Below are 25220 nucleotides of genomic sequence, written 5' to 3' on the forward strand. Positions count from 1 at the left end.
GACATCTTTGTCTCGATTGCGTTGTAATGCATTACACAAAAGCTTTTTGTGTTTTAATAATATCTCTAACGATCAATAATTTGTTATTTACCACATATATGGACGAGTTATTCTCTTATAAGGTTTTGAAGGGAAATCTGTTTTCCAGTCCATTATGTTAATAAGCTCCTGATAAAGGAAAGAACAATGATATATAGAAATAATTCTCTCTTTACATATTTAAGTTTATAATTCTTTTCTACAATTACTTCTATTTTACTTCTTGTCACACATTACATATGCTTCAAACTCTATGTTATGTTTTTATATGTTGATCGTGATTATACATTTATTTTTTCTTTTTATCAAAATCCTTTGTAAAAAAAAATTTAAAACACGCTTGTTACCCGAAAATACTATACACGCGCTTTCCGTCCGGTAAAGGCTATAGACCTTTATTCCCAAACGCAAACGCCAAAAAATCTCCGTCCCATATAAAAATCCTACTCGTGCGGACCTCACCCAATTCCTCACTCCCTCCTTTTTATCTCTATCGTCTAGGGTTTCTTCCTCTACGCAACGACAATGGCCGACGAAGCACAATACTCCTCTGGTCCCGATTCGGGGAACAACAAGCGCAAATACGAAGAGCAAACGACGCCGCCTCCGCGTAGAGCCACTGGCTTCTCAGCCCCCATCACGTCCTCATCGCCCGATTCTGCACCTCCGTCCTACAGCAACGTTCCTCCGCCAGTTGATGACATTCAGGTGGCCAAGCAGCGCGCGCAGGAGATCGCAGCTCGATTGTTCAACAACGCCAGTGGTGGTGTTGCTGCTGGTGGCCTTGAGGCTAAGCGCCCTAGGGTTGAGAATGGCTTTGATTCCATTGACAAGGGCTTTAGCTCTGCTCCACCTGGTTCGCCTCCTCTCGTTAGAGTTTGCTTTATTTATTTATTTATTTTATTATATGCTTATTTGGGTTTAGTGTTCTCTTAGGGTTTTCAGTAGTTTTTTTTATAGCATACTCGACATTAACGAGTTGATGGTTTTAGTTTTTGCTGGGATTTGTTTGCTAATAATTGATTTGTTCCGAGGTGCTATTTGTGTTTTGTTGCATATGTGTATGCTTTGATTATGAATATGTATGCAACAATTGTGATTGTGTCTTGTTGAATGCGATACAGATTTGAAGCCTCACTTGTCAAACACAGCTCCTTCATCGATCCCTGTATCGTATGGTAGCTTCCAGGGCTCAAGCAAAAAGATTGATGTTCCAAATGGAAGGGTTGGTGTTATTATTGGTAAAGGTGGTGAGACTATCAAGTATTTACAGACTCAGTCTGGAGCCAAGATTCAAGTTACCCGAGATGGTGATGCGGACCTCAGTGCTCCAACTAGGATGGTGGAGCTCATGGGTACTCCAGAGCAGATCGCAAAGGCTGAGCATTTGATAAATGAAGTTCTGGCTGAGGTTCTACTTGTGCACTTAATTTTTATTTTTATTTTTTATATTTGAGTTTTATCATGCATCTGCTTGTGATATATGTAAAAGTTAATGCATTTAAATTCTGGATTATCATCATGGTCATTTTTTGTGCTAAGTTTTAGTTAGATGAGTTTTATCAAATTGGCTTATATTTCTGCAGGCTGAATCAGGAGGTCCTGCCATAGTTTCACGAAGGTTAACAGTACAAGCTGGTGCTGAACAATATGTTACAAAAATTCCTAACAACAAGGTACAGAGGTTTTTCTGCTTTTATCAACGTGTTCTAGGGGTTTGGTTCTTTCGGATTGGTGACTCTGTAATTCCAGGTTGGGCTTGTAATTGGGAAAGGAGGTGAAACGATTAAAAATATGCAAGCTAGGACTGGAGCTCGTATTCAGGTTTGATTTGAATCTTGGAAAAGATCTTGGTCTTTTCTCGTGCAATTATCTGTGCTTTTCTTTGTGGAACATGAAAAACATAAAGCATTTTTCAATCAGTTTTTTTGATATATACCTTCTATGTAAGGTTGTACCTGGTTTTACTATAATATTGGTATATGTAATGTGCCTTAGTAGTGGAATCAAATATAGCATGATGGTTTTGATTTGAAAGTCTGTATTCTATATAGGTGATTCCCTTGCATCTGCCACCTGGTGACACATCAACAGAAAGGACACTACAGATTGATGGGACTAGTGAACAAATTGAAGCTGCAAAACAGTTGGTCAATGAAGTTATTAGCGAGGTATGTGTGATTAGTGTTTGCCTAAAAATTTGGCCTTGTACACTTGTAGTTTGTTGTAGTCTGAATTTGTTAAATCTCATGAGAAGTAAGCTAAAGTAGATATGATTTTCTCAGATTTTCTTAAGGCTACTTTAACTTCTGTCTATGCCTTTAATTTGTGCACCTCTACTTGCTCCAGTTAGTTTTTTCCCCCTCACATTTGCTTCTTGATTTGTAGGGCTGCATTTAGTATACAACGAAGTTGTTTCTTCTGTTTGGCACTGCTTCTTGATTTGTAGGGCTGCATTTAGTATAGTACGAGAGTTGTTTCTTCTGTTTGGCACCCGTACTGCCCCATAGTGCTTACTGAAATATGTCTACTGACCTGTTTGAATGGTGATTAGTCCAGTCTTTCCAATATATCTTATGTTCTAACTTATTTTAATAGCTTTGGTGGTCTCGCACTTTTGCATTTTGTTCTGGTTTTAGTTTTCTTTCTTGCAGGGTACGTAAGTCTTAAAACGTATAATTTTTATTTTTAAAAACTCTGGCAAAATATTTTGTTTAGGAGCTTCTAGATTATCTTTATCTTTTGAAGTAGTATCACCTCATATACATCTTTAATCTTATCTATACCTCTGTGATTGATTTTATATTGCGGATGACTTTATTCTACATTCTTTCTTCCATGAAGTTGATTATTGATCTGAGTTCCATGTCGGTTACTTGCCTTTATACTAAACTATTTTTTCTGATATGAGATAACTTTACCAAACATATACCGTCCCTATATATTGTATTTGGTAGTCTATAAGGTTGTACATTTCACCGTGTCATGAAAGGTGTAGATGCTTTCCACTATTGTAAACTCAAATTTTTTGGCCAGTGTTTGGGCACAATATGTTTAATGTTGCTCTAGTTTTGCACTTGGTATTTTGAACATGCTTATGGACCCAAGTATCATGAGGTATTGAGGATTGGATAAGTTTCTATTGTCCTCAATTTCCTTTCTTCATTTTTAGTCTTATTAATCCAGAAGTTGTATTTTCCGCTGATCTTGTTACCATGGACAGCATAGCTGGCTGAGGTTTTAAGTTAACATTCCATGTGAACACTGGAAGGAGCCCGCTTCTGCAGTTATATATGCGTTGAGTATTGAATCATATGCAGGGTTCTAGTTTCAACTTAGGAAACTGGAGAGCATGGTAATCAATTTGGATCTCCTATAGATGAATCTCTAACTGTCTATATAGAACCTGCTGTGTCTTCTGAATTGTTATATTAAATAGATATGTTATATATCTGCAATAAGTTTCTTCTTCCCGTGTGATTGATGCAGAAAGTGGCTAATTTGACCTTAATGGACAGAGTGAAATAGCAGGTTGAACTGCCAAATTCTTTTAGGAGTGATTATTATGACACGTTGAGCTGTTCTAGGTCATATGCTAGCTTATTCAAAATTTAGTCTGTGGAGGTCTTATACATACAGGTTTAGGTTATCAAGTCACATGGAAGCTTCCTTAACTCCAATAATGCTCAACGGTACAATTAGTTGTTCAATGAGTGAAATTATTGGGATAACAGATTGTTCTACCATCAATGTGCTTATTTCTATTGTATCATGTGACTGATTTTCTTATTGGGAACTGTTGTAGGGTTAGTTTGTATTGGACCATTGGTGACACCAACATGTTATCCTTTGTGTTGGTGTTCCCTCAGCATCACTCTGGTATGGTTCTAAATCCGATTTCTGGCATTTAGTAATGATATTGCGGAGAGAAGCTTTGTCTTGGAAAAATCGAAGGTTAATAGTATATTTCAGGATAATTTGAGTCCCTTTTTTTTAATTTTTATAAATGTGTAAAATAGTTGTCTTTTAACTCAATTAAACTAATGAGATTTAAATCCTAGTTTTTTTCTTGTCACTTTGATTTTAGGCATAATTATATAGCGCTTCACCTGGGTTGAAGCTTCTATTAAATTCTAGATTTTCTTAATATCATATTGCAAATAATTTAATTGTTTGTTTTGTAGTGGTTTTTAAATGTTCTGTGTTTTTATTGTTGTGGGAATTTCCTTAGATTATTTGTTTGGAAATTGTCCTTTGCTTCCACTAACTTTTAATTCCTTTGTCTTTTGCTGGATTTAATATTTAAGTACCATTTTATTCAGTCCAGCTTATTTTTGTTGAACTTGAATATAACAAATCTGTCAGTTTTACCTGCTTTCTCTTCGTTCTCCTCTTTTTTTAATCCTATATGATGTCTTCTGTTAGAAAGATATTTTCTGAATATATCACTAGACATGATTTATGCTTCCTTTATCCTGAATTGTTCCAGTCTTCTTGTTCCTTCCCTCTTTTTTCTCGCAGTTCTTCTGTGTATAACAAAATGTGGATGGATGCTTGCTGCTTATGTGTTATGTGCTTATTCTGTCAATTTTAGATCAGCTTCATACTTGTGGGAAGTTGAAAGGGTCTATTTGTGTTAGCTTTTAAGATGATCCCTGGAGTTTATGTCCCTGGTTGATGCATACAGGTTTTTCTCTATTGATAAAGATTTATGTCTTTTACATAAGTTTAGATATTTGACTTCGACTGATTACACCTTTTTTCTATGTTCCGTAAGTTTGGATTTTACTGTTGATCCCATAATGTGGTAAGCTATTAGTGATGTTTTAGTACAAGGACGATGTCCAGAAGACTGGAAATGTTTCTAGGATGTCTATTTATTGAAGCTAAACTGATTCCTATGCATTGCTTGGATATTTGCTAATCTAGTCTATTGTGTGCATGTTGCACTTATTGCCGTTACGTTGTTGCCTCTTGTGGCAATTAGGGTTAAATGTCAGTTTGCTTTTTATGTAAAAGCTTCTATATAGTATTGTGTTATTCTCGTACCCATTCACTTCAAATAGGGAGAGGGTGGGCTTCTGCTGGAGTAACTGAATTTTTACAACCACCAGTACGGTATGTAGGCATTTACACCTTTTTCCAATATAATATGAAATCCATTAATCACTGTAAGATGTTTTTTGGTTTTTCCTATATGTTATGTGTTCTGTTGAATCTTAGAAATTTTCATTTATACATGTTTCCAATGTTTGTTTTTGTACATGCTGTGTTTGTGTTTCTTTATTCCTCCATGTCCCAGTATTATGGGAAGTTCGCCATGGTTATTTTGTTAAAACAATTTTCTTGCAGAATCGTGTTAGAAATCCAGCAATGGCTGGAGGATACTCTCAGCAAGGTTATCAAGCGCGCCCTCCCACTGGCTGGGCTTCTGGTGGACCTCCAATGCAACAACCTGGTTATGGCTATGGACAGTCTGGAGCATATTCTGGCCCATCACCGCAGTATAATGCTGCCCAGCCTCCTTATCCAGGTTATCCCCCTCAACCAACATCTGGTGGATATCCCTCCAATTGGGACCAGTCAGCTGCTGCACCAACTCAGCAGACTTCCCAGGGAAGTGGTTATGATTACTATGGCCAGCAACAACCATCACACCAACAACAAAATCCTGGTGGTCCCGCTGCACCCGCTGACAATGCTGGTTACAATTACGGCCAGCCGCCTGTTTCAGGCTATAATCAGCAAGGACAAGGTTATCCTCAAGAAGGCTACGGTGGGTATCATGCACCACCTCAGTCTGGGTATGGTCAGCCACCATCGTATGATCAACAGCAGGGATATTCTGCAGCTGGCTATGGTAATGTGAGTAACCCAACTCAAGATGGACATACTTCCTCTTATGGATCTCAGGGGGATTCAGCCCAAGCACCACCTCCTGTTCAGCAAGGATACAGTGCAAGTCAACAGCCTAGCCCTAACCCTGCAGGTTACCCACCCCAAGGGTCTACTCAGCCAGGCTATGGAGTACCCCCAACTTCTCAAACTGGTTATGGTAGTCAACCACCAGCTCAGGCTGGATATGGAGCTGGATATGGAGCACCTCCAGCACAAAAACCTCCTGCAAATCCCGCAGTTTATGGGCAAACCACACAGTCGCCCAGCACTCCTGGAGCCTATGGTCAGCCAGCACCTGTGCAGCCAGGCTACGCCCATTCTCAGCCCCCACAATCTGGTTATGCTCAGCCAGATTCTGCTACCCGTGCCCCATCATCCGGCTATGGCGCAGCTCAGGCTGGGTATGGGCCTCCATCCTATGGTGCACCACCCGTTGGTCAGCCGGGTTACGGGCAGGCGCCACCACCTTACAATGCATCTTATGGTGCTGGATATGCACAACCTCCTGCCTACTCTGCTGATGCCAATGCAAATGGGAACACTCGCGGGACATATGATGCTGCACCTGCTTCACAGGCTGCTCAGCCAAGTGGAGTTGCCAAAACTTCCCCACAGAGTTGATGTGTTACGGTGAGTGGGTTTTAACAGATTGGTTAGTGCCCTTGATGTTTTATTGTATTTTCTGTAGTAGCAAGGCTAGTTAGGTTAGTTTGAATGGGACATCGTATTTGGTCTTATGTGTTTGGTATTTTGGGTTTGTAAGGATATGATGATTACAAGAATTTGTTGGATCTTGCTCTCTCTCGTTTTCTATGTTCCCTCTGAATACTTGTCCAATCTTTTTCACTCTTGTTCAACTTCCTCTAAATGGCGGGTGTATTTGATTTGTGAAGTGACATTGAAAATCCAATGGATCCCGTTTGTTTATTATATTCTTGATGTTTTAAATGGGATTTTAACTTGAAAACGATACTATTTGTTGCAATTCTGATGGTGGTTATTATTATTATCTTTTGGACGGAAAAAAAAACACCATCAGAATTGCAACAAACAGTAAAGAGTCTGAAGGATTATTATGGGACCCAAAAACAAAGAAAGATTTAACTCATTATTAACAAATTAGAAGGTTTTTATTAAGAAATAGAAAGATATGCTGAGAATGTATTGAACAGATTTCGAATAATAGTTGCTATAAACTTATTTCTAATAATAGGCGCATAGGCACTTAAAAAAGAATGTATTTATTTATACCTGTTCACATTTATTTTTTCAAATAACCTCTCTCGACGAGATTCCGTCGGCAGAGATCTATCCCGGCGAAGTTTGCCAAATAGATCTCTCCTGACGACATTTCGTCGGAACAGGTTCTCTTGGTTTTTTTAAAATAAATATATTTTAGAAATATAAAAATAGATATTAATTTGGCATTAAAAAAAATATTGAAAAAGGACCCTCTTAGTTGCATTAGTTTATACTTTATCGATATTAATTTGGTATAGCCGTGCGGTATACAACTTAAAAGTTCGGCCATTATATAATATGTGATAATTATGAGATATAATGTGTATAAAACGTGAATTATTAAAATTTTTGTAAAAGATACATGTATTAAAAATGAAAATTACGCATGTCCATGCGTATAATAGCGCGGCTATACTATTTATTTTTTTTTTTTAAAAAAGCGGAGTGAAGCCCTGGGGCTATACTCTTTTTTTCTTTTTTTTTTAAATTCGAAAAAACAGGGTATAGCCGGGCGGTTATACTATTTCCTTTAAATTTTTTTAAAAAAGAGTACCGCCACGCGGCTATACTATTTATTTAAAAAATAAAAAAAGCCGAGTAAAGCCCGCGCGGCTATACTAGAAAATTAAAAAAACGGAGTACAACTGTGCGGCTATACGATTTCTTTTTAAAAAAATTGAAAAAACCGAGTCTAGCCGGGCGGCTATACTATTTCTTTGAAAACAAATTTAAAAACCGAGTCTAGACGGGCGGCTATACTATTTCTTTGAAAACAAATTTAAAAACCGAGTCTAGCCGCGCGGCTAAACTATTTCTGTTTTAAAAAATTGGAAAACCGAGTATAGCCGGGCGGCTAAACTATTTCTTTTAAAAGAATTGAAAAACCTTGTATAGCCGACCGGCTATACTATTTCTTTTTTACACAGCTATACTATTTCATTTAAAAAATTGGCATAAACCGAGTATAGCCCCGCTATACTATTTAATTAGCATAATCTTGATTTCTCATTTTTAGTTACTTTGATTTGTAGTTATCTTGTGATTATTATTTACTTAGTGAATAATTAATATCTAAATATTTTATTAAAATAAAATAATTAATGACTATTTATTAAGTAATATAATTTATGAAGTTAATTAAAATATTTAATATTATTATTCACTGAAAAAATAATAATTAAAACATAATTACTAATGGAAGTAATTAAATAAGGCTAAGATATTATTTGATTAGTAAAAAGAAAATTTTGAAAAAAAATTTATTGACCTAAAGATTAAGTTCTATTGGCAAGATAATCAAATTTTATTTAAAACTACATCAAATAAAATATATTGCTGATTCTTAACATTGAAAATTGTTTACCAAAATGAAATTAGCCCAACAAAAAAACATGAGTTTTAAATAAAATAAGGGGTTGCCCGATTTCATTTGTTTGGCATTGCTGCCATGTGAAAATAATCGCTGTCAGATTTGCTGTGAGAGAAATCAACTGTGAGAGAAAACAGTTCGGTGTTTGGTAAATTTTTTGTTAAAAGTGTTGTTGGTATTGACTTTACACATAATCAGAAAATGATTGCTGCATAATCATTAAACCCAGCGCCTCTTCGAAACTGATTCTTGCATAATCAAAAAATGAAAGCACCTTATTAGTTGCTTTCCTTTATAATTTTTCTCACAGCAATTTTTAATAATAAGTGATTTTCTCACAATTTATCAAACGGGTTGGGCTTCTCAAAATTTTTAAAAAATTACTTATTATCCCAAATAAGCAATGTCAAATGAGCACTAAGGGGTGGCTTTGATGACGTGGAATGAATTTAGTGGCGGGAATGAACACCGGATAGACTTCACCGGACAGTAATAAATTGCACGCCAAACTTTGCTTGGTCGCTACTCCACGACTGTAGCGTAAAAACCCCCAAACAAAGAAAAAAAATACCAAAAGTTCTCTTGTAAACGAGAACAGAGCACCAGAGCAGCAAGGTATGTTGTGCTGTTTATGAATCTGCAATTTGATTCTCTACGCATTCGCTTGTTTCAGATTCTTCTTGCATATGATATATCCATGGTTTTTAATCTGTTAAATTCAACTCCCACAAAAACCCATATCTGTCAAAAGCTTTTTTTGGCATGGTCTGGTCTGTTTTGCCTGAAAATTTTCACTTTCAAATATGGTGATTTCATTTTGAGACGAGACATTAGTTTCAAGATACCATTTTGGTTGGTTATCTATCTTTAATCCAGGGAAAGAAAAAGGAAAAAAGAAAACTGATGATGGCCTCGAAGCTGGTTCAATTGCAAGGCAAGGCTACTCAAGCTTCAAAGGTTGCGGCTGAGTATGGATCTTCCTATTACAAGCAGCTTTTGGAGAAGAACAGGCATTACATTCAGGAGCCACCCACTGTTGAAAGATGCAACCTTTTGTCCAAACAGTTGTTTTATACCCGTCTTGCAAGGTAAACCTTGCTTGGCTTGCCCTGTCTGATTTCAAGAAGATTTCTATTAGAGACACATTGCTTGGCTTGCCCCCTTGATCTCTATCATTATCTTTTACAGTATACCGGGGCGCTATGAATTGTTGCGGAAGGAGGTTGATTCTGTCAAACAACTGTGGAAGAACAGGCAGGAGCTGAGGGTGGAAGATGCTGGGATTGCTGTCCTGTTTGGCTTAGAATGCTTTGCCTGGTTTTGTGCTGGTGAAATTGTAGGTCGGGGATTTAAATTCACTGGTTACCATGTCTAGGTTCCGGATGGCCTTGATCTAATTAGTTGATTTTGTTTTCTATATTTAGATTCATTGTTATCAGAGAGATGAAACTCAGAGGAACGAATTTATTAACCCATCAACCATTCTCCATTTTAATGTTATATCTATCTACTGCGCACGCACCATTATGCTTTGTATGCACCTTATCTAGAATTGCACTTGAAAGATCCCAATTTGTGGACTTTCTTAGACATACTAGATTCAATGTTCAATTAATCTTGGCTCTCTCTCTCTGGGAAGCGACACTCTAGTTTTTCAAATTATTGGAAACCACCATAAAACGATGATACTCAGTCTTCAGAATCTATGCTTTCATAAATCAAAGCAACGTTCACCAAAATTATTACAAAAAGAATATTAAAAAAAAAATAATACATATCCTGGATGAAGGCCTAAATACAAAACTTCTCTCCTAAAGATGTTGAGAGTAGGGATCTTTTGCCTTTTATCTTTCCGTGTTGTACGAGAAAGCCAGTATAATATTGGGTAGTAAAATATCGTAATATCCTTTAAATAAGGTGGTTCCTAAATGCCATTATCATTTTTGGTGAAAAAAACAAAATGAACGCCAAGAAGGAACCAAAGAACAGTTTGATAGCATATCTAGCAGGGTCGTGATCAACTTCTTCTGAGGTAGTTCTTGGGGTTGACATGGGTTTTGCCAGTGGTGCGGCTTCAATTACTGCATCTGCTAGATCCATAATAAATGAAGGAGTACAGCCAAGGGCAGGCACTCGGCCCCAATTCTCAATGCCGGATTCGAGGGCCAATTCCTTGTACTCCATATCAATCTCTTCAAGAGTCTCTATGTGCTCACTCACGAAGCTGGACAAGAAATAGATGTCAGATTTACTTAATTCTCTTTTGAGTGATATGAAGAACCGAAAATGTCAGAACCACAAACCAAATGGTATTCTCTAATAGCCCTAGATATACAAGACATCAGAGTGTCATGATGAAGTGAAATACCTGACTGGAACAGCTAGCAGACTTTTCACACCTTTCTGGCCAAGCTCCACAAGAACTTCATCAGTATAGGGCTTCAGCCATTGTACAGGACCAACTCGGCTCTGATCACAACCCAAGCACAAAATAAGGAGGAAAAATAATCAGAAAACAACATTTACACAAGTTGGAGCCCTACATGGTAGACAGCAACCAACAAAAGTTCTGAGAATCAAGAAAGCCAGAAAAGTAAAAGCTAGAACTCAGAAAATGGACTTTTATAACCAACCTGATAAGCAAGAGTATGTTCATTGTTGATCCCTCTAGATTTCAACTCTTTCATTATTAAGAAGATGCACTCCTCCATTTGATCTTTGTATGGATCTCCAGCATCCTTCACATAACTCTCTGGTACCCCGTGGGCACTGAAGAATATCATGACCTAAATTTCATACAAAATTAGTAATGCTTACCAGTGCTGTTAAGTTAGTGGAATAACCATACAATAAATTTGAAAAATATGCTTGATAGCATCATTTGACCAAAGAGAAACAGAAATTTAATTCCATTGAAAGAGCCATTTCAGATGAGTCCGTGAATTAATCAAGCGCACCTGTGCAGGCTCAGAAAATGTTTCTAGCTCTTTGGAAATCAAATCAGCCATTGACTTAATATAGCCTTCACGTTGATACCATGAGTTTATAATAGAAACAGGCAACCTTGATAGGTAGGCGTCTTTCCTGCAAGTGGGCTAACATTCAGGAAAAATTGAACAATGTATAAAAATGTATGTAGTTACATAAATTGACAGTGAAATGTCACCTGAAAATATCTTGGAGCACACGAATGCTTGATCCGGTTGTAGAGATAGAAAATTGAGGATATAGAGGTAACACAACAAGCCTGGTTATTCTGTCTTTCTTAATCTGCGAAAGGTAATGGAAGAAATTTCAGTTATTTGATTCACTCAAATAGAAGATAGATGTATAGATTGAAGACTTTTAGGTGACAATTCTATCTTTTCACATCATTTACATTAACCAAATCAAGTAGCTTACTCCTTGGAAGTATTAATATATGATATGTGTGTTATACATGTAGAAATTAAAGACTCACTTGCTGAACTGCTTCCTCAGTGAATGGGTACCAGTAACGCATTCCCACGTAGACATTTACAGGCAAGTCTTTTGACTTCAAAGCCTTTTTGAGTTCATTTGCCTGTAAAAAGTAGCAAAAACCATGTAAGTGCGAAAATAAAAGAACAAACCAACAAATAGTCTATTTAATAATAATTCTTGCAGAGCAGTTATTCTTTTCTTTGGTAAGGAAACAAGACAGATTATACAAACAAAACTAAAGGAAACATTTCAACCGGACAAGTCATGTATCTGCTCTACCTGCTCATCTGTTATTTTTCGCAACGGTGAACCACCTCCAATAGCAGCATACCCTTCTTTGCTTTTGGGAGCTCGAAGCACAGAAATTAATTTTGCCAATGGTTGCTGGAGAAACTGAAACAACCTTGGGAGCCGGATGATATCCTGGTTCACACAACATGGCAATTTATCAGTAAAAGTGTGTAAACAACTAATGGGGACACAGACTAGGCAAGTAAGCTTGAGTAGAACATACCGGATCCGCAAATAGATTGAACAAAAATGGTTGAACATCTTGAAGCGTCTCTGGCCCTCCAAGATTGAGGAGGAGGACTCCCACTTTCTCTTCCGCAGTATGGGAATGAGATTCTACCGTCCCAGCGTAAGTGTATACACCCGCAGGACATAATGTTTCCCCAACAGGGCTTTTCTTACAAGAATGTGATACCCCAAACATGTCTCCTTTATCGCTTGGCGTAGAGCACGAAACCGTGAGCTGTTTCGGAAGTCGCAATCTCTTGGATGAATGGCAAGAGTCAAATCCAAGGGATCTCGAGGAAGAGCACGACCTGCCACTAAATACATATACACATTTACTCAATATCTCAGCTCAACAGAAACTCCGAAACTTTTAAACCAAAACCCAATTGCCATAACTCAAAGCTTCTATTTGGTGGTTGTAAAAACGTAAACTTTTAATACGATTTTCCGGGAAACAAGAAAGCCATAGAAGAGAAAGCTTACGCTCAAGAAATTGAAGGACTTTCTTGCATAATTTATATAAATATATGAATCTAATACCATAAAAGAGCCAACTTTACTGATCCAAACACAAAAACACAGACAATTTTTTACGATCGGAGGGCTTACATCGATAATTTATGATCCGAATGGGAAAGCTTCATTTGGGGAAGAACCCCGGAGCATGAGGTGGCGTTCATGGCGTTTGGCGTCCAAAAAATAAACACAAACTTTTCTCAGAACCTTGAAGCGTAACAGAAACGTCTCAGCACTTCTTTAACAAAGTCGCTACCCTCTCTGTCTCTTAACTACTCTACTACCTACCTTCTCACTCTGCTACTAATTCTAATTTTTGGTTGAATACGTGTTTGAATAATTGGACCAAAAACTAACGAATACGTGTTTGAAGACTTCAACCCCCACGTCAGCGAGTCTAACCAAAAGGCGGTTGCCATTGTTTACCCTTTTTTTACCTGGAAGTTCGCCGTCACGTGACGTCACGTGTTGAAATAGTTGGGCCTGGGAAAGCTCAAAATGATGTGTTTAGCCCAATATAAAAGTCAGGCCCAACTATTTCAACACGTGGGCTTTGAAAGTGGGCTTTGACTTGATGCTTCTTCCTCGTACACGTTTAGGGTTAGGCATCAGCACCTATAAATTCGTAGTTAGCTCAGTCCCTCATGCCTCTTCTCTTCCATATCTGCCTACTTTTCCATCTGGAACTCAAAAGCTGCCTGCAATTGTTCTCCGTTACTTGGATTACAGTGTTGTATGAACGCTTCTTGGTAATTAAATTTCATTTGAATTATATATATTTGTTTTGGGTTCTGGTTTCTGGGTTGTGGGTTGTGTTTGTTTTCAGAAATTGAAACCGGGGCTCCATATTCGAGTCAACAGCAGGCGCCCATATTGGTGGCGACCCGACTGCCGCTTGGAGCCGATAGTAAAATTATAGTAGTGGGTGAAGATCCTTGAAACTCAAACCCAGTTTGTTTCATGACACAATATCCACTATACATTTTTTCATCTCTCTGCTGTTTTATTTATTATTTTATTTTATTTTTCTTAAAATAATTTGTTATGATTGCATTTTTTTTAACTGGTAAGGTAAAAGTGAAGTAGGAAGAAGTGAATTTTGGCACTCCAGTCAGACACGGGTGTTTGTTACTGAATTACAATAACAATCAACCTTTTGCATGGTGCCTATAAAGAGCTACTTATCACGATTGGAGGAAAGCCATTCATTTTCCACGCTTTCCTTCAAATTCAAAGCAGCTAAATCTTCTTAAGTATTTTCTGGTCTAGCTTTCAGTACATCAAGCAAATTGGTTTTTTTTTTTTTAAATTACAATCTGTTGGGTTTTGATTCTTTTGGGTCCCTGAAAACAATGGGTTAAAGACCATAATAATGTTGAATCACCAGAAGCAGAGATTAAAGAAGCCTCCCTGTAAATGAAAATAATGAAAGAGTGTTTTGGGCTCTAAATATACGAGTCAACAGCAAGAACCAATTAAATTCCATGGTGCCTTGACTGCCGCTTGGAGCCAATATGATATTTGCCAATAGAAATTGTTTAGCTTGAAATGCTCTCTGGTTTCATGCTACAATCTTTGGCTACATTCATTCATGATTCAACGTCTCACTTCTCATAATGGGTTAAAATTGTAGTTTCAGTGGTTGGATTTGATGCCTTGTTCAATTGTTTTGTGATGCCTTGTCTAATTTGCTGTTTCGATGTTTGTGTGGTTGCAGCCTTGCAGATTGCATGTTAGACCCGTGATTATCTACAAAAGGCTTGACAAACAAAAACAACCATGAGGTGAAGACTTGTTCAAGATTTCGAATTATTCTAACGGTCCGACAGTTGTGTTGAACGTGATGTCACTCCATGATTCATCGGCATCGGATTCACTTTTGGATTTTCCGAAGAGTCAAGAGTCACCAATCCAAAAGGAGCTGAGGCCTATTGGCCGAAAGGTGGCTAAGGCGAAGAGAAGGAGTAATTCTTGCAATAATACATCAAAAATTTTGGAGGAAATTGTGAGGCATGGCGCCATGAGAATTGAAATAGACATACGCGCCCAAGCAAACGAGAGGACAATTCAAGAAGAATATGCAAAAGAAAGGGAGTATATACGCAAAAAAAATATTGACAAGCAAGACCGGGAAACTATGGCTATGAATACAAGCCATATGTCCCCTGAAACAAAACAATTTTGGAAGTTAGAACGAAGGGATGTTATGAGAAGAAGACTCTTCCGTGAGGATGGACCTAGCAACACGGATTGGTTAAATGATCAAAATCATTAAGTTAGTTTGCTTGCCTTTTATTTCATTGTATTTTAATGTTTTGTATTAAAGTAGTTGTAATTCATGTATTTTATTTAATTAGTAGTAATTCTAAATTACTTGTATTGGTTTTCTTTGAGTGAATAAAGAAAGCATTCAAGAAAATACATTTTTATTCAACACATTTCATACATCAAACAAAATATAATTTTAAAAAAACCACAATCAAAGCATAATTAAAAAAAAAAATCACAACCAAAGTTTAATTAAAAATAAAACATAAACAAGGCATAAATAAAAATATTCTAAAAGTTAATTATTTAGGTTTAAAAAAAAAAAAACCAAAAGTAAATAGTATTTGTTCTTCGCTATGACAATATGTGAAAACACACATTGCTTTTTGCAAGGGCAGCCACTATTCATGTAAATAGTGTCTTCCCTAGCCCCCCCCTTGCCCTTTGCCATGGCAAATAGGTGAAAATGCTCTTATGTACTTGCAAACAAAATGGACGAAATAAAAAGAATTTGAGTTTCAGTCAATCATGCTCGTTTTATCATTGCCATCAAGTCTGTAGAGTTCCCAGCGAAGAGGAATTATTCAATAACAACTTACCAACAAAACCTAAATATCGGCACATATCGCCAATGATTCAGGCAAAGCAACAATAAGTTCATTATCAGAAAGGTTGTTTACATCATTGTGTAGTTTGAAGTCCTAGGTTTCAAACGCATCACTTTAATCTATATTATCATAACAGACTAAGGTCTGGAGCAGACAAAGGGATGAAGAAAGTACAGCTGCAACCAACAAAATCCACCTCAAGACTTCTCTTTTCAGATTTTTTGGATTTAAATACTAGTACAGTCATGATTTAAAATTTAAGAATTCATAATCACAGGACATCGGTTTCTAAGATGGCACTGATTGAAGAATGATCAGGAGTCATTAATCAGGTTCTGGTGTACATAAGAGCAAGTCCAGCAGTGGGAGCTGGACTCGGGCTGGGGGGGATTTGGGCAAAAAACGGAGGTCCAGCAGAGAAGAAGCAGCCCGGGCGAGCGTGGGGTCCACCAAACAGGGCAGGCCCGAAGGCGATTTCGGTCCGAGCTCGGGCCCGAGGTGGATGACGTCATTGCTGACGCCAGCGTGACGTCAACCCTTACGGATTCAAATTTTTTTTACCGTTGGCGCGTGCACGCGCCAACGTTAAAAAAAATTTCGAATTCACCGCTACAGTAGCCGCCAACGGCTACTTGACACGTGGCAGCCTCTGGTCGCTCCGATTCGAATTTTTTCTTCAATCCAACGGCATCCAATTTTTCTGCAATAAAAAATTGAAAAAAAATCGAATTTTTTTTTAAAAAATACACAAAAATTACTGAATTTTTTGTGTATAAATACCAACCAATACTCTTCACTTTTAATACCAAATCCTCATATATTTCTTCTCCTTCTACTATTATTCACTTTCTCCTCAAAATTTATTTACTTTCTATTCAATATTTTTTCACTTTGAAGTTGTATTTTTTTTCTATCATATTATGGGTTCTTCTAATGAAAATGGAGGGGCATGGAGCATGATGGAAGATGTTAGCTTGTGTGAGGCTTGGGTCCAAGTTAGTTTGTCCCGTAACGGGCAATGAGATGAAATTTTCTCATATGTGGAAAAAAATTCATCAAGCATTTTGTGAAAGGGCAATTGGTTCTACACGTACAGAAATGACATTATCCAGTAGGTGGAAAGTTCTTAATAAAGAGTTGGTGAAATGGAGAAATGCCTTAGCAAAAGCGATGGACAAGCATCGAAGCGGAGAAAACCTTAGCAGTGAGGTAAATTATTTGTCATTTTCCTTCTATTAATTTCTATGTCATATTAATTTTTATTTAAATGTTTCTTGCAATTTATATATTTTGTTAATATGTCTCTAGTTTTTTTTTTTTATATACATGTTGCATTTTTTTTTAAATTTATTGAATTTGCATTAGTTTTTTTTTACATGTTGCATTGCCAATATTTTTTAAAGTTTCTTGCATTTCCATTTAATTTTTTTTTATAGATTATGCAAGCTCAAATGTGGTTTGGTGCTACGGGGCAAGGGAAAAAAAGTTTCAACCATACCCATTGTTGGGAGGTGGTGAAGACTTGTAAGAGATTCCAAATTATTCCAACCGGTTCGACGGTAGTCTTGAACGAGACTCCACTTCATGAGACGCCGGCATCGGATTCACCTATGGATTCCCCGATGAATCTAGACTCACCCATTGAAAATGAGCTAAGGCCTATTGGGAGGAAGGCGGCGAAGGCGAAGAGAGGGGGTAATTCTAGCAAGAATGCATCTCAATTTTTGGAGGAACTTTCAAAGCACCAAGCCATGAGAATTGAAATGGACTTGAAACAACAAGAGCACGATATGGCTATTCAAGTAGAATATGCAAAAGAAAGGGAGTATGTACGCAAAGAAAGGGAGTATGTACGCGAACAAAATATTGAAAAAAAAGATCGGGAAACCATGGCCATGGATACAAGCTATATGTCCCCTGAAACAAAACAATTTTGGAAGCTAGAATGAAGGGATGTTATGAGACGAAGACTTTTTCATGACGATGGACCTAGCAACACGGATTGGTTAAATGATGGAAACCATTAAAATAGTTTTTTGCCTTTCATGTCTTAGTTTACTTGCCTTTGATTTCATTGTATTTTTTTTTGTTTAATTCATGTATTTTATTTTATTATTAGTTGTATTGCTTTTCTTTTAGTCAATAAAGAAAATATTCAACAAAAATCCTTTTTATTCAAAACATTCCATACATAAAAAACAAACTACAACCAAAGCATAAAAAAAATAAACAAACCACAACCAAAGCATAAAAAATATTATCCGAAAATATTATTCAAATTAATTGTTTAAGTAAACAAAGTTGTGAAAAAAACAAAAAAATGAATAGTATTTGCCATGGCAAGCCCCCAACTGCTGGAAACACATTTTGCTGGAGGGAGCTAGGGCAGCCACTATTCACGTGAATAGTGGCTGCCCTAGGGCTCATCTTGCCATGGCAAGAGGCAACCGGTGGAAATGCTCTAAGAAGAGCCAAAAACTACACTCAGCTATCCTCAAATTGCAGAAACCGAAACCAGAACCAAATTTTAAGACTGGGAAATGTCACAAATTCGCAAGTATCCTTAGAAGCAACAAGAACAATCAAATGGACAAAGCGGTGTGCTTCCAGCATCTGCCTTATTAATTCCCAACTCTTCTTCTGTATAGATAGCAAAGCCATCCTGCGTTCTCTTTCGAGAACTCGACAACTTGTTCAGAGCGGCCATCCTGGCCACGTTTTGAAACTTTGAATACCTAATGAACATCTTTGGGCAAGGAATCCCCATTTAAAATTTAATTGGAATGATTAACAATAAATATCATTACTTAACTGTACTGAAACTTAGATTTTTATTATTTACGGAGAATCAGAGGGATAGCAGATGGTAAAATAAAACTAAAAAAGAATAAGGTTTCCTTCATTGTGCTCAATTTTTATAGTTTTCATGTTCTAGAAAATTAAACATGGTTTTTGAAGCAGTACAAAAGGCAGTGAATAAATACCTTGTCTGGTACTCCAACACTCCTTGAAAATTTTCGACCAAATCCAACTCCTTAAAACTACAAGAAGACGTGTTTCAAGGCTGAAACGTTGAATATTTTCAAGTAACTATGGGACAAGCTAATATGAAAGCAATACCTGAATGGCTTGCATTCCTTGAACACCTGAAAACTCAATGCCATCTTGGTTGATGAACCTATTTTAAGCAATGCAGTCTTGTTTTTAGTATTTTCAAATACAAAAAATGCAATGAAGTGAACATTGAACACCTATCAAAGACTGTTTTGATATTTATTTTATTCGAACTACACCAATATAAGAAATCCGGGCCTTAGGTAGAAAATATTAAAGTTCAAACTTATGCACTCATCTTGGAAGTACTTGTTCCATCAACACCACCAATAATTGAAATGCTCTTGATCTTGACATCTGATGTAAATCTATCAGAAATAAATGAACAAAATATAACTCAATCAGAATGTAAAGTAACGACATCAGAGATAAATTCGTCTTAGAATGGTAGGTTTTAATAAAATTTCTCAAGATGCAACGCAAATGTTTCAAAATTAAGTACAGCTAGTTTAACATCAGATATAGCAGATGAGCACAAGAACAAAAGATAATTATAAATGACACAAAAATTAATTTGTTTTAGGTGAACCTGGGGATGCTACTAAGGTTGAATCCCATACTCAAACTCATACAGATTTGACCATGGAGATCTAACAAAACATGTTACTATTGAAATTGAATGAAAATATGGAAAAATGGGTATAACTACTCAACCAATGGATCTCCCTGTCCCCATCCATTTCATGTTTATGCATTCTTTAACTCATGTCCTGAAGATAACACATAAAACAACAAAAATGGATACTCACAGAATGTAAACAAGTAACTCAGGATCACCCTCATTGCTCTCCAAGTGTTCCTGTTGCAGAAAGTAGGATCAGATGAGGCTTCACATGCCTAATAATTGAAACATAAATTAAAACCAATATATATATGGTAAATCTGAACTGAACCTCAACCAATGGTTCATGATCTAAGGTCTGCTGCTGTAGACAAAGGGTGAAGAAACCTCAAGCCTTCTCTTTCAAATTTTGGACTTAAATACTTGGTACAGTCATGATCTAAAATTAAAGAATTCATTATCAGAGTACAGAGAGTTATAAGATAACACTGGCTGAAGAAAGATCAAATTCATTTAACCAGGTTCTGTTGTACATAAGAAAAGCCGAAAACTACACTCAGCTATCCTCAAATTGCAAAAACCAAAACCAGAACCAGAACCAAATTCTTTTATGACTAGGAAATGTCATGAATTCACAGGTATTTAGAAGCAACAAGAACAATCAAATGGACAAAGCGGGGTGCTTCCAGCATCTGCCTTATTAATTCCCAACTCTTCTTCTGTGTAGATAGCAAAGCCATCCTGCATTCTCTTTTTCGGTTTAGAAAGCAGGTCCCCAAATCCACCATCTCTAATCCTTTTGTCTTTCTTCTTTTTATTCAGCTTGTTGGGGTTTTCTATCCCATCTCCATTTGGATTTTTAGGCTTTTCAGACTTTTCGGTTTCAGGTTTCTTCCTCTTCTTCCCTGCGAATATTTCATCGATCTCAGAAGTTCGCTTTTTGGCTGAAGATGAGTGTTTTTCAATCCCATCTTCAACTGGTTTTTTAGCCTTTTCAGTTTCAGGTCCCTTCCTCTTTTTCCCTGCGAATACTTCATCAATCTCAGAAGTAGGTTTTTTGGCCGAAGATGAGGCTTTTTCCTCTTCTACAGTAGATGTATTATCTTGCATCTCTCTGGGAGTTTTTGATTTACTCTTTTTGCCCATCTTATGGATCCAAAAGCTGCATGTCATCCAGATTACATTACTGAGAATTGACAGAACAGAGATTTAAAAAGAAAAAATGGAATGGAAACTTTCCATCCAAGAACAGATTACTCAAAAACTGGAGCCCCTGGAGGCAACAACTCCTTTTGGGTCAACTTGCCAGACTAACTCAGTTTGTAAACAATCAAAACAACAGAAGGAACATGAAACTGGAAATTTAGGTTACAGGATATCTGCTCCTCATTAGCTTCCTAGCAACCAAACATAACACAAACGAAAAACAGAAAATGGAAAATACTGATTTCAATTGCAATTTCTCAGCTTGTAGGCTTTCAATTTTCATAGAGACGAATTTCTGTGAAACATGGACTTGATCAAAAGAAATAGCCCAATAATTATTACAAAAGCTCCAATTTTGAGAACTCGACAACATGTTCAGTGCTATCGAAAATTTGATAAATTTCAAACAAATGCACTGTAAGTCACAGAAACAAACACAGGATAGTAAAGAAAGAACGCACAGAAAAATAAAAAAGAGTTCGAGTTGTTGGGAAGCGCTAACCTTTAGGTTGTTGATAAACAGCGAGAAAGAGTGAGTCGCTAAAACACTATCTTGATGAATCTGCAGAGATACCAGCGAGCTTTGTTGCAGAGTTGCGAGCAACGAAGTATAAAACCATTTATTTGTTTTTTGTTTCTGGCGAGCTTTTTAGCTAAAACCCTAGCTTGATGTGGGATATAATTCGTTCCCACGATTTATGATTTAAAAATAATTTGGGTTTTGCAATTAAATTAGCCCAATAATAATAATCCCATAGCCAATCGGGTTTTGATGGAAAATGACATTGACTTACAGTGTGTTTGGATGAGGAAATTTAAAAATACAAAGAATTTCATAAATGACGGAATTTAATGTTCTAGAATTTACAAAGTTTCTTGTTTTGGTAATGGATTTAAAATACGGAATTTAACCTTTATTTGTAAAGTTGTCTTTTTTAAAAACTCAATCTCTCTTGTAATTTTAAAAATGACGACTTTTAGATAGAATTTAAAGTTGGGATTTATGATCTCCAAATTCTTTTTTTTTTTTCCCACGCTGAATTTCTAAATTTATATATATTTTTATCCAAACACGAGAATTGGTTCATGGCAATTTAGAAATTCTAAATTTTGTCAAAATCCTAAGTTTATTTTCCTCATCCAAACGCACCGTTACAGATAAATAGCAAATCAATGGTCTCATGTTCGAACCTTCGTGGCACCTTGATAGTGTGTGTGAAAAACCTCACCCCTCTTGTAGTCGAGACTATCACTTGTATTCAATAATAATAATCCCATATGAAAAGGAGTTAATTATTTAATAAATGAATCATTTGGATTAATTTGGACAATATCTTATTTGAACGATTCTATCAAATTCCAATCCATTTTGTACAAAATAATAAGCTAATCCAGCTCAACATTCCAATGGAAAAGGAAGAGAATGGCTGGCTTTTTTTTTTTTTTGGGGGTTTGAGAATGGCTGGCTTTAATTTTAAGAGTAGCATTGTGCAACCCATAAAAAAGAAAGTCAAAGAAACATAGCACAGGAAGAGGAGCCACAGCAAATAAAAGGATTGTGATGTGACAACAATTCAAGTAATTTCCTTGGTGTTTATATTATCGATATACAAAGAGTGTTCCATTCTTAAGAAGCACAGCAGGTCATAGTTAGCATAACTTGTTCATTTCAGCCTTTGAACTGCTAGCATGGCTTGAGTTTCCTCATTCCACATGTGAAAAACCCCCACCTTCAGCCTTTGTCCTGCAAACAAGCACACAATTGACAAACAACAAAACCACATACATCAGTTCTTTTCTCCACTGGTAAATAGTCTCAAATTCTTTCGACAAGACATGAAACTCTACATTTTTTTTACTGATAAACCCACAAAAAGTAACCCACATTTCTTTGAAAAAGACCAAATTTTCCGTTCCTCAAGGATAACGAAAGCTTACTTGTGATCGGAAGGATTTGGCCTGAGTTCATAAACAATTGTTGCAACAACATCCCTCTTCAACTGTTCATCAAAGAAAAGAAAATGATGTATTAGTTATTTGCACAATTAACGCAACAGAATATGCTCATATGGAATGAAATTACCTGAGTAGCCTCGCCTTTAAAGCCAATGTACTCTATCTTAGTTGTATCACCACCAAAACTATCAGGAAAATGCAATGTGATGCTGGCCACGTTTTGAAACTTGGAATACCTAATTATACGGAGAAATGTTACATTAGAGGGATAACAGATGGTAAAATAAAAATCAAACAAAACAAAAAACAACAAAAGAACTCATTTCAGTGGCAATTCAAAGTAATTTACCGTCACTGTTCAATTTGAAAAAGAATAAGGTTTCTTTCATTGTGCTCAAGTTTTATAGTTTTCATGTTCTAGAAAATTAAACAACATGGTTTTTGAAGTAGTAGTACTCCAAAAGGCAGTGAATAAATACCTTGTCTGGTACTCCAACACTCCTTGAAAATTTTCGACCAAATCCCACTCCTTAAAACAATAAGAACACATGTTTCAAGGCTGAAACGTTGAATTTTTTCAATTAACTCTTGAACAAGCTAATATGAAAGCAATACCTGAATGGCTTGCATTCCTTGAACATCTGAAAAGTCAATGCCATCTCGGTTGATGAACCTAATTAAGCAATGCAGTCATGTTTTTAGTTTTTTCAAATATAAAAAATGTGATCGATATTGAACATCTGTCAAAGACTGATTTGATATTTATTTTGTCAGAATCATATAGAACAAGACTCGTGATCAGTACTATTAAAGTTTGAACTTACACCCTCATCTTGCTAGGACTTGTTCCGTCAGCACCGCCAATAATTGATATGCTCTTGATCTTGACATCTGATGTAAATCTATCACAAATAAATGAAAAAAATATAGCTCAATCAGAATGTAAAGAAACAACATCAAAGATGACTTCATCTAATAAGTTGGTGTCAGAATGGTATGCTTTAAGAAAACTTATCAAGATGCCGACCAAATGTTTGAACAATAAATACAACTATATTAAGCATCAGATATAGGAGATGAGCACAAGACAAAAGGATAATTATAAATGACACACAAATTAACAGTTGTGTTTTGCTTTAGGTGTACCTGGAGATGCTACTAAGGTTGAATCCCTTACTCAAAACTCATACAAACCCAACTATGGAGATCTAACAAAATCAGACACATATTATCATTGTAATTGAATGAAAAGATGGAAAAATGTGTAAAAGTACTCAACCAATGGATCTACCTGATCCCATGCATTTCGTAATTATGCAGTCTATAACTCATTTCATGAAGATATCACATAAAACAACAAGACGGGACACTCACGGAATGTAAACAAGTAACTCGGGATCACCCTCATTGCTCTCCAAGTGTTCCTGTTGCAGAAAGTAGAATCAAAATGAGGCTTCATATGCCTAGTAATTGAACATAAATTACAACCAAAATATAAGGTAAACCTGAACTAAATCTCAATCAATGATTCCTACAAATTTTCGTAAATGTCATTCTGAGCTTTCAAGTAGATTAACTTATGAAGTTTGGATCATTACTTTTAACAAGGACGTATAGAGAAGTAAATAGATAGCTCATTACCCCAGTAGAATTCAGCCGTTGCTCCCAAGCTTTAAAAACCGACTTGACACTTCCTGGAACCGCCTCATTCAAAGCCGAAACCTAAAAACAGAATAAGACATTCTCTCAAGGAGAACACGTCATCATGTCAATCAGCAAGAGGAAGCTCCAACGAAATATTAATTTACAAAATAACAAAGTGTGAAAATATTGCAAAGTATAAATCACCCCACATCAACAATCATCAATTACCAGTCATATAGCCACCCACAACCAAACTGCCCAAACCACAACACACAAGCACCCGTCTCCCAAAAAAAAAAAAAAAAAAGTTTCTAAACATTTCTGGAAACTAGCAATAACAGCATCTGCATGGAGTATCATTAACAAAGCTTCATATCCAACTATTTTCATTTACAACCAAGAAGCCTACACATAAGAACCATTATGCTTACGGATAAATGCTTATGAGATTCAGCATTTGAGCTTGAGGGTTTATGTTGATCACTGTTCTTTCAACTAATTTTCATTTGGGCACTTCCAGATAAAACCAAAACAATCACAAAATGGGAGCAGACTGAAACGTACCAGTATACGCAGAGCAGCAGTGTGATAGCTAACAACGAAAACATAGGAATAGAAAAATTAAGACTGAGCAAAGAAAAAGGCAGAGAAATAGGACCTTGGGGAGGTCTATATGCTTGTAGAGAGACCAATCAGAAGAACAATCATGCTCTTCGCAGCTGTGGTCATGTAAGCAAGCCATCTCTCTCTTTCCCTGGATCACCAAATTTCTAAGAAGCAGCACAAAAAGGCGAAGAAGAAATAGAAGCAACCAGAA

General features: G+C 36.5%; 5 protein-coding genes and 1 long non-coding RNA gene across 6 annotated transcripts; 3 read left to right on the forward strand and 3 right to left on the reverse strand.

Annotated features, from left to right (window-relative positions):
* Positions 474 to 6828, forward strand: LOC18792133 (far upstream element-binding protein 2). The gene is made up of 6 exons (XM_007225106.2): positions 474 to 895; positions 1164 to 1450; positions 1626 to 1715; positions 1792 to 1863; positions 2094 to 2210; positions 5392 to 6828. The coding sequence occupies exons 1-6, from the start codon at positions 565 to 567 to the stop codon at positions 6556 to 6558; spliced, it is 2064 nt and encodes a 687-aa protein (XP_007225168.1). The 5' UTR covers positions 474 to 564; the 3' UTR covers positions 6559 to 6828.
* On the forward strand, positions 9087 to 10084 carry LOC18791571. The gene is made up of 3 exons (XM_007221804.2): positions 9087 to 9163; positions 9425 to 9636; positions 9737 to 10084. Exons 2-3 carry the CDS (start codon positions 9452 to 9454, stop codon positions 9921 to 9923), a joined length of 372 nt encoding a protein of 123 aa, XP_007221866.2. The 5' UTR covers positions 9087 to 9163; positions 9425 to 9451; the 3' UTR covers positions 9924 to 10084.
* LOC18788392 (ferrochelatase-2, chloroplastic) lies at positions 10226 to 13387 on the reverse strand. Its single transcript, XM_007222755.2, has 9 exons — positions 13139 to 13387; positions 12525 to 12843; positions 12290 to 12433; positions 12009 to 12110; positions 11715 to 11818; positions 11506 to 11632; positions 11182 to 11334; positions 10917 to 11017; positions 10226 to 10772 (listed from the first exon to the last, which is right to left on the reverse strand). Exons 1-9 carry the CDS (start codon positions 13207 to 13209, stop codon positions 10457 to 10459), a joined length of 1437 nt encoding a protein of 478 aa, XP_007222817.1. The 5' UTR covers positions 13210 to 13387; the 3' UTR covers positions 10226 to 10456.
* LOC109946523 lies at positions 13689 to 15195 on the forward strand. Its single transcript, XR_002269667.1, has 2 exons — positions 13689 to 13794; positions 14763 to 15195. It is a non-coding gene; the product is annotated as an uncharacterized LOC109946523 (long non-coding RNA).
* On the reverse strand, positions 20033 to 21482 carry LOC18788244 (uncharacterized protein C6G9.01c). The gene is made up of 2 exons (XM_007227225.2): positions 21306 to 21482; positions 20033 to 20759 (listed from the first exon to the last, which is right to left on the reverse strand). Exon 2 carries the CDS (start codon positions 20741 to 20743, stop codon positions 20240 to 20242), a length of 504 nt encoding a protein of 167 aa, XP_007227287.1. The 5' UTR covers positions 20744 to 20759; positions 21306 to 21482; the 3' UTR covers positions 20033 to 20239.
* Positions 22139 to 25202, reverse strand: LOC18793629 (PITH domain-containing protein 1). The gene is made up of 9 exons (XM_007223401.2): positions 25062 to 25202; positions 24401 to 24481; positions 24134 to 24183; positions 23584 to 23661; positions 23375 to 23432; positions 23239 to 23288; positions 22887 to 22995; positions 22742 to 22803; positions 22139 to 22547 (listed from the first exon to the last, which is right to left on the reverse strand). The coding sequence occupies exons 1-9, from the start codon at positions 25143 to 25145 to the stop codon at positions 22508 to 22510; spliced, it is 612 nt and encodes a 203-aa protein (XP_007223463.1). The 5' UTR covers positions 25146 to 25202; the 3' UTR covers positions 22139 to 22507.

This window comes from Prunus persica, chromosome G1, assembly GCF_000346465.2.
Source record: "Prunus persica cultivar Lovell chromosome G1, Prunus_persica_NCBIv2, whole genome shotgun sequence".
In the NCBI taxonomy this organism is placed as follows: domain Eukaryota; kingdom Viridiplantae; phylum Streptophyta; class Magnoliopsida; order Rosales; family Rosaceae; genus Prunus; species Prunus persica.